Raw genomic sequence first — 16,680 nt, forward strand, 5'->3', positions numbered from 1 at the left:
AGACTTTCTCCTTAAAGCACTTTGCTTTGTTTGGCCTCTAAGTCTTGGGCCTGAGTCATCGTTGTAATCCTAACTTTGAAGTCTCAGAGTTAATGCTGCTGACAAGGCTGCTGAGCAGCACTGCTCAAGCGAGCCTTAGGTGTGGCTGTTAGGATTCTGTTTCAGTCTGCCTACCTGTGAGGTCCTTGCCTACCTGCCATGGGGGCATGGCCCTGCCCAGAGCTATATAAAAGGACAGACCTACCTTGCTCCTCTCTCTTACCTCTCTCTCTCTCTCTCTCTCTCTCTCTCTCTCTCTCTCTCTCTCTGTCTTGCTCACCCCTCCTTCCCCCTTCCTTCGCTCCCAATGCTCATTTAATAAACCTCATATAATCTAATATCTGCTGCCTGGCATCTTATCATCTTATTATCCTATTTCTTAATTTTAAATGTGCAAGTTGTGATAGCTGCTGTGTCACTCACCCCCACAGCACTGAGAGCACAGCGAGGAGAGACACACCCTGGGATTTAAGAAAATCTGGAATGCAGACATCTAGCATCTTACTGGGTCTTAGAAAGCCTTGAGCTGGGATGATGGAGGCCTTCACCCTCCACCCCCTACCCCACCCTGGCCAAACTCCACACTTAAGTTCCTGTGAGGTCCAAACAACACAAAGAGCTTGCCTAACTCCACATTGGGCTTGTGTTGTCTGTTCCACAACAGTCCTCAGTGATACACACAGACCAAAGACCAAGTCTGGCCCTGAACACTTAGCAAAACTGTGGAGTGCACACTAGAGCCAGCTGCAGACTGCAGCTCCTCGGCAATAGTTACACTCACAATCACGCCCATATTGTGAAAGTGTGATGCGGAAAGCCCTCTGGGTCAGGAATCTGTGACCTGCATCACAGGTTGACCTCTCCCATTTCCAGACAAAACAGGATCCTCCAGGGCAAGCTGTGGGTCTACAGTCCCAAACAAGGACCAGACACATCTACTCTAAATACCCAGGTTGAGAGCCAGGCTCAGAGAGGCAGAAGAAGCCAAGAGATTGAGGCCAGCCTGGGCTACAAAGTGAAATCCTTTCTCAAACAACAATAACAACAACAACAACATGAAAACTTTTTGGAAAACAAAAAATCAAAACCAACCAACCAACCAACCAACCAACAAACAAACAAACATTCACCGTTTACAGGAAGGATGCCTAACACCTGTCCTTTTTCGCTTCCAGAAAGCCTGGTGTACCCGCTTTACAGAGCTTCTCCCACCCATGTCTGTCTCTGATCATTTCCTCACCCTCCCAAGTGTACTGGGAGTTTATGTATGTGAAGGCTAAAGCTATGTTTTAAGTTTAAATGACTGTGTTTTAGAGATCTATAGAACTGCTGGGTGCAGTGGCACATGCCTATAATCCCAGCCCTTGGGACCAGAGGCACAAGGACAGCCAAAAGCTATACAGAGAAACCTCGTCTCAAAAAAAAAAAAATCAAATAAATAAAAAAGAAAAAGAAAAAAAAAAAAAGAGATCTATAAAAACAAAAAATGCCTGCCCTACTTGTGTAACCTAACTCAGGGCCGTTCTCTGTGAATTCTGGCATGAACCTGGCCAATATCCACCGTCCTGGCCAGTATTACATAAAGCTTACTTTAATTAGACAATCGTAGATTCAGTCTTTTTCCTCGACGTTTTCAGGTTTAACAATATATCCACTGATAACATAATAAATATGAATATCTCCTAGGACAAAGCTAATATACCTCCGAGTTCAACTAGATGCTTAAAAATAAGAGAGCCAGAGATTGGCACAGTAAGTAAAAGAAGTTGTCACCAAGCCTGACGACCCGAGTTTGGTTCCCTAGGATCCATATTGTAGAAGGAGAGAGCCAAGTCCCAAAGTTGTCCTCTGACTTCCACACAGGTTTTACACACGCACGCACGCATACATGCACGCACATGCTCTCCTATGCACACATGCACTCGTGTACACACACGTGCTTGCACACACACTTGCTCCTACACACATACACACACACACACACACACACACACACACACACACACACACACTGGGAAAGTAGAGAGATCTTTGAGATGAACCCAAGCCAGGTGATACCTTAAAGAAACAGAAGCAGATCTTTCCCTTTAGTTTACACGGCAAATTAACATAAAGGCGGCCAGCACAGGGCTGCACGCTGAAGGAGGTGGAGGCAGAGGGAAGACAGGTAGAGGAACAGGAAGCCAAGGGCTCACTCATCAAATGCAACCAGCACAACACGGCGCTGCCCTTCTGTGGCTCGTCCTGAGCTGCTTCTGTGACTTCTCTCAAAGCGAATGGTTTTTGTCCCCTACTTAAGCCAAGGTTCTCAACCCCCAGCCAACCCTTTCACAGGGGGTCAGCCTAAGACCATGGGGAAAAAAATCACAGCGATATTTCCATTATGATTCGTAACAGTAGCAAAATGACAGGAAGTAGCAACAAAGATAATTTTATGTTTGGGGGTCACTACACCATGAGGAACTGTATGAGGGTTGCAGTATTGGGAAAGTCAAAAGCTTTAAGCAGAGGCAAGAGGACCCGTGTAGGGCAACTTACCCTCATTTTCTAGGACACATTATGTGTGTGTGTGTGTGTGCGCGCACACACGCGCGAATGTGTACATTTTGGCACCATCCACACAGTGACTGAACTATATCCTAAGCCAGTTACACAATGGTAAGGGGAGGCCATCCCTGCAAAGGTGTGAAGATGCTGCAAATCCATCATCTTGGCAACAAAAGGTCATAGGTCCTGGCTTTTCTGTTTTAGAAACTAAAGATAAACTAGCATAATATTTAATATGACCCCTCAACATGGAAAGGCATTTATTACCTAATGCCATATGGTTTCTTCACATCCCTATGTCATGATTTCTTACAGATAAGACCTTCCCTGTGGATTTCTAGTACTTTCTGTCATTCCTGTAGAGTGGTCAGAGATGACCCTGTTTATGCCAAATTTGACTAAACAACAAACCAAGCTTACTGACATGCCTGGGTAGTTTCATTCCACTGAAGAAGGCCAGAGTTAGCCAGGTATGGTGGCTGTAATCCCTGCTCTCTGGGAAGCAGAGGCATGTGGACCTCTGTGAGTTTGAGGCTGGCCTGGTCTACAAAGTGAGTCCAAGACTACACAGAAAAACAAATGTGAATCATTGTCTGAGCCCCCAGGCTGTGACATTTGGCTGGCAGCCCAGGGTCTTGATTCGGGTGGCTATTAACTGACTGGGGTTGTGATGATCACTGAGGGTTGAGACATTTACGGCCATTTCTTCAATCAGGGATGAAGTTTGCCTCATCAACTGGCGATTTCTCTGTACCACGGATGTGGTTTGCCAGCTTCTTAGCTAGAAAGAAGGCTCCTGGCAGAGCACGTCAAATGCTCAGATCTGCCACTGTTCTGCCAGTTCTGTTGATCGACCAGTCTAAGTCTGACCCTGTCATTTCTCTGTGTTCACAGCATCTTCCCCCATCTTACAGAATCTCGTCTTGGCTCATCTCTAAAGAAGTAACTCCTCAGCCATGACAAGTTTTGTCATGAAAGTGAAACCAGGCCACCTTTCTTTCTATTTTCAGACAGTTACAGCCGGCCATTCATTCCTCCACTGAGGTCTTGAATTCTCGCAAATCTTCCCTGAGGGTCTGAAGGAACTCCTTCCAAACTCTTGTGTCAACTGGTGTTTCGATGCGCTCCTATGAATCATGGTACCTACAGTGTTGCTGTGGTAGTAGACGTGAAGACTGCTTTAGCCTCCTTGTGCAGTTCCAGGAAAGAGTAGGGTGAGCTGGTGTAGAGTAAGTGTGCAGAAAGCAGTCTCCCCCTCTACCCCCCGCCCCCCCCCCCCCCCCGATCAGCAGGTTTCCATGGTGGATTTGAATATCCAACGAAACATGTTTATAGGCTGATACACTGTGACTCAGACTGTTGCATTTTCAGAGCTCTATATATCAGCACAATGATTAAGGGCCTGGGGATTTTGGTGTTTTTTGTTTTTTTGTTTTTGACTAGTCAGTGACCAGTGACTTCAACTTAAAGTCACCAGCTGTATTATTGCCCAGAACTTAAGAAAGTCAACCACCCTCTGAAGGTTTGAAGGCAGCCTTGACCTCTCCTTTCCAGCTATGAAAGCCCTAGACGGCATCTCCTAGACTAAGGCTGCCTTGCCTACACTGAAACACTGATATTAGGACAGCCCTTTCCCCACTCATCTTAGCCAGACCGCCTGGCTAATTTGCTGCAGCTACATCATGCTTTGCCCTGAGGTATCTCTTGGCTCCTTTAACCGTGTTTGTAGCATCCTTACTTCCCCCCTGCCCCCCACACTTCACAGAATTGAGGAAAGCTAGGGCTTGTTCTGCATGAGACTTTGGGCAAAGGGGATACTCTCGCTGGCTGGATCCTCCAACAGGACCATTACAACTCCCTCTTTGATGTCGATAAAGCTGCTCTGCGTTTCTGCACTCCCTGGGCTCACTGGAGTAGAACTTGCAATTTCCTTAAGGAATGCTGCCCTTACGTTCAGGGCTAATGATTTGGTGGGAGAGGCCCAGTGTTCAGTCTTCCTTGGCTTCTGATAAGCTGTCCTCACTGTTCAGTCTAGCGTTTGACTTAGAGCAAGAGATGCCTGACTCTTGTTTTTTTCCATTTGAGTAATCAGAGGCCACTGTGACCTATGGCTGAGCCAACCCGCAGTATGCTTGTGTCTTGGGGAATAGGAGGGCAAAGGAGAAGAAGAGGCAGGAAACAGTGAGTGGGGGGGGGGCAGTCACATCAATCAAGTTCATCATTGTCATCAGATACGTCTTGTGGTGCCTCAAAACAATTTTGACATGCCTATAACTGATCAACACTTGGGAGGCAGAGGCGGAAGGATCTCTAAGTTTGAGGCTAGCCTGGTCTACAGAGTGAGTTCCAGGATAGCCAAGGCTACACAGAGAAACCCTGTCTCAAAAAAAAAAGGAGGGCGGGTGTAAATGAAATTTGTAGGTAAATGGAAGGATCTAGAAGCAATCATTTTGAATGAGGAAACCCAGACAATAGAAAGACAAATGTTATCTGTTTTCCCTCATTTCTGGATTCTAGCTTTGGCTCCTTTTTCATTGAGAATACCCACAGAGATCAGAAAACTAGGAGGAAGCCGTGGGGGCAGGCCTTCAATGGACGGAAGTGAGAACACGGTGTACGGAGAGATAAAGGGAATAACGGGGCAGAGAGAGTTATGCTGGGGTGGGAATAGAGAGGCTACAGGACGGAGTAGATGGGGGGAGACTAGCACTAAAGGGCATTTTTTAAAAGTTATGGATAGGTCAAATATTTCTCTCAAATGCTTGGATCCAGAGCGTTTCAGACTCCACAGGTCTTGACTTTTGGAGTTCTATAACCCTTACCAACCGCTCGGCTCTAATAAAACAGGGGACTTTGGAGGATTTCAAATTTTGGACTTCCAGACTCAGGATTTTTTCAACTTGTAGTGGTCTTTCATGCTTCTAAAAGCAGAGACAGATGAACAAGGGAGTGCGGGTGAGTTTTACATTTTACACGTCCGTATTTTACCTTTTTCACAAAAACCATATTTATTGTCTCGACTCCCATGGTTGGTCTCCGAGTCCTACTCTGTGGCTGGCTGCCTAAGTCAGAAGTCAAGGGAAAGCCATAGAAGCTTTGGGTTCAAGGTCTCCCATGAATTCTCTTCCTCCTTTCCCGATGCTCGCCAATTATAGCCAGAGCCTCACATGTGCTCAGAGTGTGCTCTGTCACAGAGCCTTCAGCCAGCTTATCTCATCGACTCTGGGCGTGGAGACATGGGTGCTTATGTGTGCAGGTGCATGTGTATGCACATGCTTATGAAGGCCAGAGGTCGACTACATGGGTGCCTGGTGCACAGAAGGCTGAAGAAGATGCCAGATTCCTTGGAACTTGAGTTACAGGTTGTTGCGAGTCACCCACGTGGGTGCTGGGAATCAAGCCCAGTTCTCTGGAAGAGCGGCCAGTGCTCTTAACTACTGAGCCATCTTAACTGCTCTAAATTGCACCAGCGCTCACCTTCGTTTTTTGAGACAGGGTCTCTCACTGAACCTGAAACTCACTAATTGACTAGAGTTGGCTCAGGGGAGCTTCCTGTCTCAGTACTGGGCTACTTACATTAAAGAAAACAGACCAGCCAAACCAAATAAACCAAAACAGACAACAAAAACTACTCAGTGTTTATGTAAATGCTGGGGATGCTCATGTTTGCACGGCAGGGACCCCTGCCATCCCCCACCCCCACCCCAGGCTCCTCATGAAGTCTTGATAGTACTTAAACACTGTGTAGCTTTGTATGTTGCTGTGTTAGAACACCCGCAGTCCCTAGCATTCCTTACTTGAGTAGGTGCTGTTCTTGAACTTTTTTTGGTACTGTTCTTTCAGTAGCAACAGCTCCTGGAAAGGCCATTCCGTCTGGAGTTTCCTTACCACATCAGCAGAGACCGGCTCAGACCTGCAAACATCTGCAAGAGGAAGAGAGAACTCGGGGAGACCGTTTTCACAGCAACAAGGTTGAAACCCAACATGGATGGTTAGCCAACTGCTGTGTGGCTGAGGCAGGTGATTACCAGGTTTCTGGTTATTAAGTACACGAGGTCAGAGAAATGTAGACTCTGTTACGTGGGACACATTTGTTGACTAACTAATGACTACCAAGAAAGCAAAGCACAAATTCCCCAAGGAAACACTGGGTGTCTACGGACACGGACATATCTCAGATAGTTTACTAATCCAGAAATCCCCTTTGCACTTGAACTGACCAGAGAATTGGATGTGGAGGTCAGAGTTCAGCTCAAAAATGAAAGTTCCTTTTCAAAACATAGCTGACTGTGGCGGCACACACTTGTCAGCTCAGGATGTCAGGGGCGGTGACAGGGGAATTGGAATGAATTTGGGGCCAGATTTGACTATATAGCAAGACTCCGTCTTAAAAACAAAACAGAACATCTGACTCAGCTTCTCACATGTCTTCTCACAAGACTTTCACAATCAAGCGATTCCTGGCCAAGAAACAAAAGCAAAAGTGTTTGATTGCTCAGTGGATTCAGATGAAAGCTGGTAACAAAATCAGGTGGGACTCGGGGAGAAGACACTGGAGGAGGATGGAGCTGGGTCTGTTAGGATTCACAGGATGGTAAGACTGAGGGTTTCTATGGTCATCGGTCAGCCTACCAAATGGAGTTTGACATTTTTAATCTGGAGACTTGGTCATGTTTAAACTGGCGGTGTGGTTTGTCCAGTCATAAAAGGTAGAACCTTTCAGAAAACAAAAACAGAAAAGCTTAGAGAGATGGCTCAGCAGTTAAGAGCAGCTGGTGCTCTTGCAGAATCACCTGGGTTCAAATCCCAGTTGTGGTGGCTCACAACTGTCTGGAACTCAGTTCCAGGGGATCCAACCCTTCTCTGACCTCCTCAGGCACCAGGCACACACGTGGTGACCACATATATGCAGGCAAAACGCCCCTACACTTTTTTTAAAAAAATCAAAACACATACAAAGTTGCTATACCTAGATGGTATTTGCTTTGTAGTGAGTTCCTCTCTGATGAATTACAGCTACAGGGCGCAAACTGGCAAACTACTGACTGTTTTCCCTTCCAGGCTGGTACTAGCCAGGCTTCTGGAGCTTTCCCCAACTCTCCTCCCAGGAAGCCTGCATTGCTTTATCACAAGACAGCAAGGGTGCCAGTGCATGCAGCCAGAGCCAGCCGACCAGCTGATGACTTCCTTCCTGGGAAGCCACCCTGTGACTGGCTGACAGAGTCCCTTTTCTATCCCAGTGCTCACAAAGGATCTCTCAGAGGAGCTTTGGGGACCCTGGAGAGCCTCCTCACTAGTCCCAGGATAAAGAAAAGTGAGGTGCGAAGGTTGGTGTTCCATCTAAATTTAAGTTATGAATGCAGCAAAAAAAAAAAAAAAAAAAAAAGCCAGATTGCCAAAAAAAAAAAAAAAAAAAAAATCAGGAACGCGTATGGCTGGTGGGCAAGAGCCAGGCTGAGCAAACACTTGGAGCTTATTATTAAAGGAGGCCCCCATACCTTCCTTCTGCTTTTTTCTAATTACTGTGCTTCCGGTTTGGGGCCAGTAGCTGACCAACTGAATACTTTCTCACTGGAGAAAGTAAGCAGAAAGGAATATGTAATCTATGAACTAGTTAAATGCTACTCAACAACAGACAAAATACATATGCATACACATATGTACGAAGAGGTATACAATATACCTCACAACTGTTCGGACGGCAGTTTAACAGACTTCTAATGTTTCGAAACACTCCTGAAGGTCATGGACAAATCCTCAGGACCAGCAAGGTGAGGTCCACACAGATTCCATATCAGAGCCATCTGATGAGCTTGCTAAAGACAGAATCTAAGGCCGAGGCCCTGAGACCCCATCACTCAAAATCACTCCAGGTTATAGGATAGTCTGTAAAGTTCAGAAGCAACACCCAGTAAATCAAATCATGCTGGGGTGAAAGTATGTGTGTGTGTGTGTGTGTGTATGTGTGTGTGTGTGTGTCTCCCCCCCCCCCATTTCTTTGTTTCACCTTCTTCCCGTTCTCCTTACATAATAAAGTGCTTTGGTCTATGGCTATGTTGCTACCTCTAAGTACTCCCTGGCCTGGCTGTTTCTACCCACGTGCTGCCTCCACCCAGCTATTTCAGCTACAACCACTGTTTGTTTGTAACCCCTAGTTATGCCCAGCACGCCCTATCTGGGATGCTTCCCCAGTCACGAAGACTTGAGAAGAAGAAGGCCGCCCCCAGCTTTTTCTTCTCTCTGATGTCCTCTGCTTGCCTAATAGTCAGGCCCGAGCAACCACCCTTTTCTCTAAGCAGTCTTATGACTGACACAGGCTAACTGAAATATATAATCTTTTAAAACTTTTACCATGGTCGACTTGAGATTGCCAGTAACTTCTTTCTTCGAAAGTTGGTTCCTTCTTGGGATCAAAAATAAGAAAGTCGGTCTTGGTGCCACCAAATCTCAAGTATGCAGGAGATAGACCTCTGGCCAAAGCACGAAGCCTTGGAGTACTGTTACGAAGACAAGCAAGAAAGCATAATAGTAATTGTTATTATTTCAGTCTTTTTTGAGACATCTTACCATGTAGCCCAGGCTTGCTTCACACTTGTGATCTCTCTGCCTGTGTGCCCAGAATGCTGGGATTATAGGCATGGGACACCATTCCAGCGCATAATTAATATTTTCTGAGAAAGCTCAGTTAAGCATTTTCACTTCCTTCTCTCTGGGTGGGTCCAGTTTTTATTTTCTAACTACTATCTGCCTCTGGGCTATAGAGAGAGGTGCACAGTTCAAGACATACTTATCCATAGAAATTAGCTAGATTAAAAGGGGGGTTAAGGGTGGGTTTTGGGGAAGCACCTTGGAAGATGGCACTGCCATTGCCGAGAAGAGGAACAGGCCATAGATTGGAAAAATGGGAGGAAGAAAAGGGCAGAAGAACCTGTAGAAATTGTGGTGGCTAAGCCGGGCGGCGGTGGCGCACGCCTTTAGTCCCAGCACTTAGGAGGCAGAGGTGGGCGGATCGCTGTGAGTTCGAAGCCAGCCTGGTCTACAAAGTGAGTCCAGGACAGCCAAGGCTACACAGAGAGACCGTGTCTCGAAAAACCAAAAAAAAAAAAAAAAAAAAAAAAAAAAAAAAAAAAAAAAAAAAAATTGTGGTGGATGTGTTTATAATCACCATGGAAACACATCTCCAGGTGTGTGTACAAGTGTATTTCCAGAAAAGTTTAATGGAGGAGGTAAGATATACCCTACATTTTGGTGATGCCACCCCATGGGCTGGAGCCCTAGACTGAATAAAAAGGAGAAAGTGAGCATTCATCTCTCTGGTCTCTGCACAGAGGACATGCGTCCAGCTGCCTCCAGCTCCTGCCCCCATCACTTCCCTGACGTGATGGACAATATGCTGCAACAAGCCTTTTGATCCTTAAGTTGGTTTTGTGAGCCATTTTATCACAGCAGTTGACAAAACTAACTAATACAAAAACAGACACCAAACCCACAGGTTCACAGGCCACACATGTGACTGGAATGCAAGAAATACATCTAGGCTGGGGATGCGTCCCCTAGACTCCGCAGTATAAAGTCATGGTTAGACCTCAGACTTGATGTCTTCTAGGAACCCCACGGTTGGCAGCTACCTGTGCCCTCCTTCTCCTTCCCTATTCTAATCTCTCTGTCCCTAGTCCTGCCACCATTACTCACATCACCCCCACTCCCAGGCCATCTTCATCCCTTTGGGACTCACAGCCATGCTGACGAACCCACGATGTCCCTCGTTCCGCCTCTGCCCACCTCTGGTGGAGCCAGACTCCCAACCCTACTTGAGAGGCCTCAAGAGTTGCCCACCCACCCCGCCCTACTTGACATATGAACCCAGAGTCCCAGCCACAGCTTCAGATCTGGGACCAGTTAAGAGTCTGAACACAGAAACCCAGAGTGGCCTCCGGCTGAAACGCAATATCGTCTGGTCGAACAGACTCTTCGCAGTGCCTAGACGAATGCCTGGCACACAGCAGTGCTCAGCCAGTATTTGTTAAGTGAATGAACAAAGAAGAACAGCCTGAGGAAGGGCAAGGGGAGGCCAGCCAATGACTGCCTTTGGACAAGATGACATTAAAACTCATTGCTGTGGCCATTGCCACATAAAGTAAGCCATATGTCTCAGAGTTTTGCTAGTAAGGACCTTTTGTTTGTGTCCTTCGCAGTGAAGTATCTTTTGTGCTTTTAGAAGACAATATCGATGCCCTCTGACCAAAAAAAAAAAAAAAAAAAAAAAAAAAAAGCAGATTTAACACAGCTGCAGAACTTGCCATAAAAACTAAGTTGATCAAAGGCACAGTATTTCAATCATATGCAGGAAAATAAGGGGAAATACCCCACCGCCATAGTGTCATGGAAATAATAAAAGAAAGTGTGAGGCAGCTGTTCTCTTTCCAGAGGAGGCTGTCAAGAAGAAACAAAACAAAACAGCCTGCAGGTGTTTCTGTTTTACCTTTAAGACAAAAATACATTGCTTCTCTTTGACACATACGCCGAGGTGGCTTATTAATATGCACTAGATGCTATTATATTTCCATTTCCAGACTTAAAGGGCCACCCCAGAGATTCCAAAGGGAGGAAGCAGGATTGGACTAAGTGACAGTTGGCATTTCAGCAAAAGCAATGAGGGAGAGGTAAAGGTCATTGTCACAAAAGGGTTGCTCAAACATGGAAGAAGTAGAGAGAAGAGGCAACTACTCAGGGAGGATTTTTGTTTTTGTCTTTGTTTTGTTTGTTTATTTGTTTGTTTTCCAAGACAGGGTTTCTCTGTGTAGCCTTGGCTGTCCTGGACTCACTTTGTAGACCAGGCTGGCCTTGAACTCACAGAGATCTGCCTACCTCTGCCTCCCTGAGTGCTGGAATTACAGGTGTGCACTAACATGCCCAGCTCCGGGGAGGGACTTTTAAAAAGGCAGACACGTGAGAACTTACTTTTGCTACTATGTGAAGGCATGGATTTGTGATCAAAGAGCAGGAAGGTGGAAGTTCAAGTTTTCACATACAGAAGTGATGCCACTCACTAGGGATGGGGAGAGCCAGGGCATGGACGTGATGTTTGCAGGTAGAAATGGAGGAGAGTGGCACGTGCTAAGACCAACCGTCAAGAAAATAGCACCCTGGTTCTCAATGCTTGCCGGTTTCCACTTTGTAAACAGTTTCACCGTAGCCTTTCTCTATGTACCAGTGTGATGCCGCAGAATGTGGCATTGATGAGAAGGGCTCACCTTTGACTCAGGTGACGGAGTGACGCAAACTGGCCCAACACTGAGTAACAATTACCCAAGAGGGCCAGGATGGGGGGAAATTGAGAGGCTTGTTCCTCAGCTAAACTTGATGTCACCTAAGATAATAGTGGGACTTGGCACCGAGAGCAGTGCCAGATTTTAATCAATACGGAGAATAGAGAAAAGGGAGTGCATGAGAAAGGTTGAATAGGCGCTGGAGGGGAGCCTCACACGGTGTCCCCGCAACAGTCTCCAATACGCATCCATTTCATCCAGCGCTTTAGGCAGGTTGGAAGGACTTTTCTCCCCCTCCCCCCCCCCACTTAAGTGTCCTAATATCACAGTGACGTAGGGTCCTTATTATTCTCACTTTATAAATACGCAATCTAATAAAAAAGGAGCTAGGCTGATTCACCGAAGGTAACGAGCCGAGCGGGGGTGGGGGGGGGGTGGGGGGAGGGGGTGGGGGGGTGGGGTGGGGGGTGGTGGTGTCTGAACTGCAGCAAACTTGCATCCAACCATTGGCTAGGCACAGGAATGGAGCATGAGAGGATGTGCAGCTTGTACTCAACAGGTCTACAGGGGAAGAGGAGGCTTCTGGGAAGTGTCTTGAATTAGCTAGGGCGTGGGTGTGTGTGTACGTGTGAAGGATTTACACTATGAGAACGAGAACAGGGTTACTAAGCTCCAGGGTCCAGGGAGCGTGGTGGGGTGGCTTAGGAGGGAAGGGTTGTTCTCAATTGTCTGTCTCCAGTCCAAAGTACTCCTCTCTGGAATGGACAAGGGCACCTGTGGCCCTGTCCAACGTGGCTCTGGTGGTTCGTATGAGAAATGTCTCACAGGGGTGTCAACTTGACACAAGCTAGAGTCATCAGAGAGGAAGCCTCTGCTGAGGAAATGCCTCCATGAAACATTGTCTCAATTAGTGATTAATGGAGGCCAGCCCTGCTCACGGTGGGGTGGTGCCATCCCTGAGCGGATAGTCCTGGGCTGTATAAGAAAGCAGGCTGAGCAAGCCATGATGAGCAAGCCAGTAAGCAGCATCCCTCCATGGCCTCTGCATTAGCTTCTGCCTCCAGGATCCTGCCCTCAGGACCCTGTTGTTTGAGGAGGGTTAGGAGGTAAGGCTGGGCTTTGAGAGATATGCCTCCCCCCATTTCCGGAAGCTCTTTTCCCTCATTGTTTATTTCCTGGCCATCTGCTGCCGTTCTTCCTCTACCATTATGGACTCTCTCTGAAACAGTAAATACAAATAAACTTTCTTCTTCACGTTGCCTTTGGTTGTGGTATTTCATCACAGCAACAGAAACGCAACCAATAAAATGGGGGTATTAAAGCATTCACTTCGCATTGGTAACAAATGCATCTCTAAACACAGAAAGCAGCTGTCAATGATGATATGGAATTCAACTATTAATATTATGGATGACTAGTTATCGAAATGGCAAAATTATGTTTACTGAAGGAAAAGAAGCAAATTACTATGCAAAGCAAGCCAAGAACCGCATTTTTTTGTTTTGTTGTCCAATGCCACTTTTGTCCTGTAGATTTCTTCTACTCTTCAACACTATACTGTCTCATCGTAATGAGGAAATTATGGCTGTGTGTGTGTGTGTGTCGGTGGCTTGTTTCTAGCAGAGTTGCACTCTCTCATACAGTAGCCACTAGCCTCTGGTGATATAAACATAAATCACAAGACTATGGAGGTGTGATTTCAGAGAGGGAGCGTGAACTACCTCACACTGTTTTTATACCGGGCTGCGGATGCAGTTCAGAGGCAGAGCAGCCGTTTAGTGTGCAAGACCCTGGACTCAGCCCCCCGGCACTGCCCAATGTCAGTGCTCACTCACTTCTTTTTACTGTTTATGTTTGCTTTTTGGTGTTGTGCTATTGGGAGAGGAGAGGGGCACGCTTACTATGTAGCCCAGGCTAGCTTTGAATGTGTGATCCTTTCGTCTCTGCTTCCCAAGTGGTAGGACTGTAGCTAGCAATCACACTTGGCCTTTTTGCTTTTTGTGATCTGTTTACCAAAAAGTTTTAAAATTATATCCGTGCCCTGTACATGAGGCTCATGGTAATTCTCCTGCATATCGCGTCTAGGACGGGGCTTTCTTGGTATTCTTTGCTAATCCAGGCTGAGGATATATTTTGAATAATTTCCCCAGGGAAGAGAAATTTAACAGATGTTCCTTTTCAATTCTAGAATCTTCTATGATTAACATTTAAATTTTGCACACTGTTTTCTGGTTACAAATGTGAGAGAGATCTGTTTCCATTTGCCTAGAGCTTGTAGCAGACTCATACCATCCAAGTTCATCTGGGAAAACCTCTTTGGAGGCACCTTAGAGATTTTGGGCCCCAAATCTCCTATTTGTATGTTAATGGTAGGGTTTTTGTTTTTGTTTTTGTTTGTTTGTTTGTTTTAATCAGTCTATCATTTTGTTTCTAGACAATCTTTTTTTTTTTAAACATTCCCTGTCCTACTTCTAATAACTGGCTTGTTTTCTTCTTGTATACCTTTGTTTTTGTGATCAGAATCTGGCTTCAAATATTGCCTTTATTTATTAGCCGATTGACATGGGTGAATTATTTAATCTCCCATAACCTCAATTTCTTCATTGCTGCCTCTCAAATGCTGGGATGAAAAGTGTTCACTGTCACACCCAGACTTTAAATTTATTTATTTATTTTGAAGGACAAAGTCTGATGTAGCCCAGGCTAGCCTTGCTATGTAGCCGAGGCTGACCTTGAACTTCTGATCCTCCTTGTGGCTCCGGAATGCCGGGCTAAGAGTCATGAGCCACTTATGCAATGTTGGGGGTTGAACCTGTGATTTTGTGTGTGTGTGCTAGGCAGGAAGAAACAAACCTTCGAACACTGCAGGAAGTATTTATCATCTCATCAAGGGTTCATAGAAATCCAATGAGTCAGATTTGGGAAAACAGGGTTGTTGTGCTCCCGGACTCTTAGCCATCGGAATCTGTGTAAAATTGACAGTGACCCCAATAATGTGGGCTCAGGACGTGCAACCAATGTCTAGGCCTTTGACAATGGTGGTGTAAAGGGCTGGTAAAGAGACCCTGGCAGGCGGATCATGAGTTCAAGGCCAGCCTGAGCTAATGGTTACACAATGCCTCAAAACAACAAACGATATGGGCATCTCAGGAGGCTCCCTTGGTTCAGAGGACCTATGGCTGCGGCTGGAGTCTTTCATCTCGGGGGACAATGTGCACTCACAGAGCAGGAGTAAAAGCTGTGTTTGGCCAGGGAAGGGGGTTAACTCTGCAGCTGACGAAGCAGCATCCTGTCTACACCCTCATCTTGGAGAAACATATACTTTTAAAAAGTTTTTTTATTAGCATATGTTAATTATACATAATAATGGGGTTTCAGCTTGACATTTCAAACGTGTATAAAATGTATTTTGATCCTATTCGCCCCCATTTGTGCTCTCTTGCCCCTTCCCACTGATCCCTTTCCTTTTTCCAATTAGTCTCAGTCTCTCCTCTCTCCCCCCCCCCCTCACCCCTGCTTCTCTGCCTACCTCCCATTTAGTTCCATCCAGCCTCAAACTTGCTCTGTTGCCAAAGATGGCCTTCAGCTCCGGATCCTTCTACCTTCACTTCCCAAACGCCGGGATGCAAACATATGCCACCAAGCCAGAGATCCCAAGTCGCTGGGAATGGAACCCAGGGCTTCCTACATGCTCGTCACACCCTCCATCAACTGAGTTACACTCAGCGCGGTAAAATGTAAATGCTTCAAAGCAGCAAGAGGAGGAGCGGTTGTTCTCCACAGAGGTTTTCCCCTGTCTAACTTTTCTTTCTTCTTCTTTTTTTTAAAAGCAAAAATTCCTAACCCAGTTTAAAGGGCACCAGTTTACGGGTCCAACGTTGAAGCAAGTTCAAAGGCTCCAGCTGAAATGCTAGGGCTTGTGACGGCTCCCCGCCCGTCCCCCCCCCCCCCCCCCAAGCAAATCTCCTCTTAATACCTGGGCTTGGCTGGTGCCCAGGCAACAAGCAGCGCTGAGTAAATGAAACAGGAAAAAGCTTTTGGGGGTTGACTGCACATGGGAGGGAAGCTCTGGCTCCAGAGACCAAACGAAAAGTTGTTTCAGCAAAGCAAAGAGAGTGGCTGGCCCTCCAGAATGTGGGAAGACAGGGAGCTGCTGGCTGCACTTACCCAAGGAAAGTAAGGAACCGTGGGTCTGTGGCCAGGCTGGCATCGATGGTGATGGACAGGAAAGAGGGGCTCACCAGTTGTAGTGGCCGCTCCGTGGAAAACTCCAAGTCTACTACGTCCTCGGCCTGCGAGGTTTCCGCTGGGACGCCCAGGGTCAGGGCACCGAGCGGCCCCCAGAACCACAGCAGCAGCAGCAGCTGCAGCATCCCACCTGACCGCCCGCTGCCTCCGTGAGAGCTGGCTGGGCTCAAGCGCTGGCTCCCGCCCCCTGTACCGGGTCCTGCTCTGCCTCCGCTGCCAGTGCTCCGAACCCTCCCACCGCGCTCCATCCCTCCCGCTCCTCCCCTGCGTCCCTCCCCTAGCACCCTCTTCCTCCGCCCTCTCCTTTGCGCTCTCTCCCATTTCCGTGCTGGCTTCTCCCTTGGAGGAGGTCATATCCACTTTTTAAAACATCCACACCCATCCGAAGGGTGCGGAGGTGGCCAGAATCCAAGATCCTGGGAGGCCTGGGAAAGGAACTTCCTAGAGCTGTGCTGGGGTGGGAACCTAGCTTCCTGGTGTCCCGTGTGCAGTGTCACCTCTTCTAGCCCCCCTCGAGGATTCAGCCAGCCCCTACCCTGGTTCCCACCTGCTTTAAGGCATTTGTCACTTGAGCCTG

General features: G+C 47.0%; 2 protein-coding genes across 2 annotated transcripts in view; one reads left to right on the forward strand and one right to left on the reverse strand.

Moving 5' to 3' along the window:
* HPSE (heparanase) overlaps positions 1-16,351 on the reverse strand; it is a gene marked incomplete at its 5' end in the record, with an annotated part of 38,185 nt that extends 21,834 nt beyond the window's left edge. The window contains 3 exons of the mRNA XM_084759966.1: positions 6,384-6,509; positions 8,938-9,083; positions 16,023-16,351. Of these exons, the coding sequence (XP_084616092.1) occupies positions 6,384-6,509; positions 8,938-9,083; positions 16,023-16,351 (601 nt within the window). The remainder of the gene's footprint in view (positions 1-6,383; positions 6,510-8,937; positions 9,084-16,022) is intronic.
* LOC311585030 (ribosomal protein eL39-like 2) lies at positions 7,011-7,184 on the forward strand (the record flags this gene model as incomplete). The annotated part of the gene is made up of 1 exon (XM_084759814.1): positions 7,011-7,184. The coding sequence occupies one exon, from the start codon at positions 7,011-7,013 to the stop codon at positions 7,182-7,184; it is 174 nt and encodes a 57-aa protein (XP_084615940.1).
* Positions 16,352-16,680: the final 329 nt, after the last annotated feature.

Source organism: Acomys minous (genome assembly GCF_964271855.1).
Source record: "Acomys minous genome assembly, chromosome: 15".
NCBI classification, from domain to species: Eukaryota; Metazoa; Chordata; class Mammalia; order Rodentia; family Muridae; genus Acomys; species Acomys minous.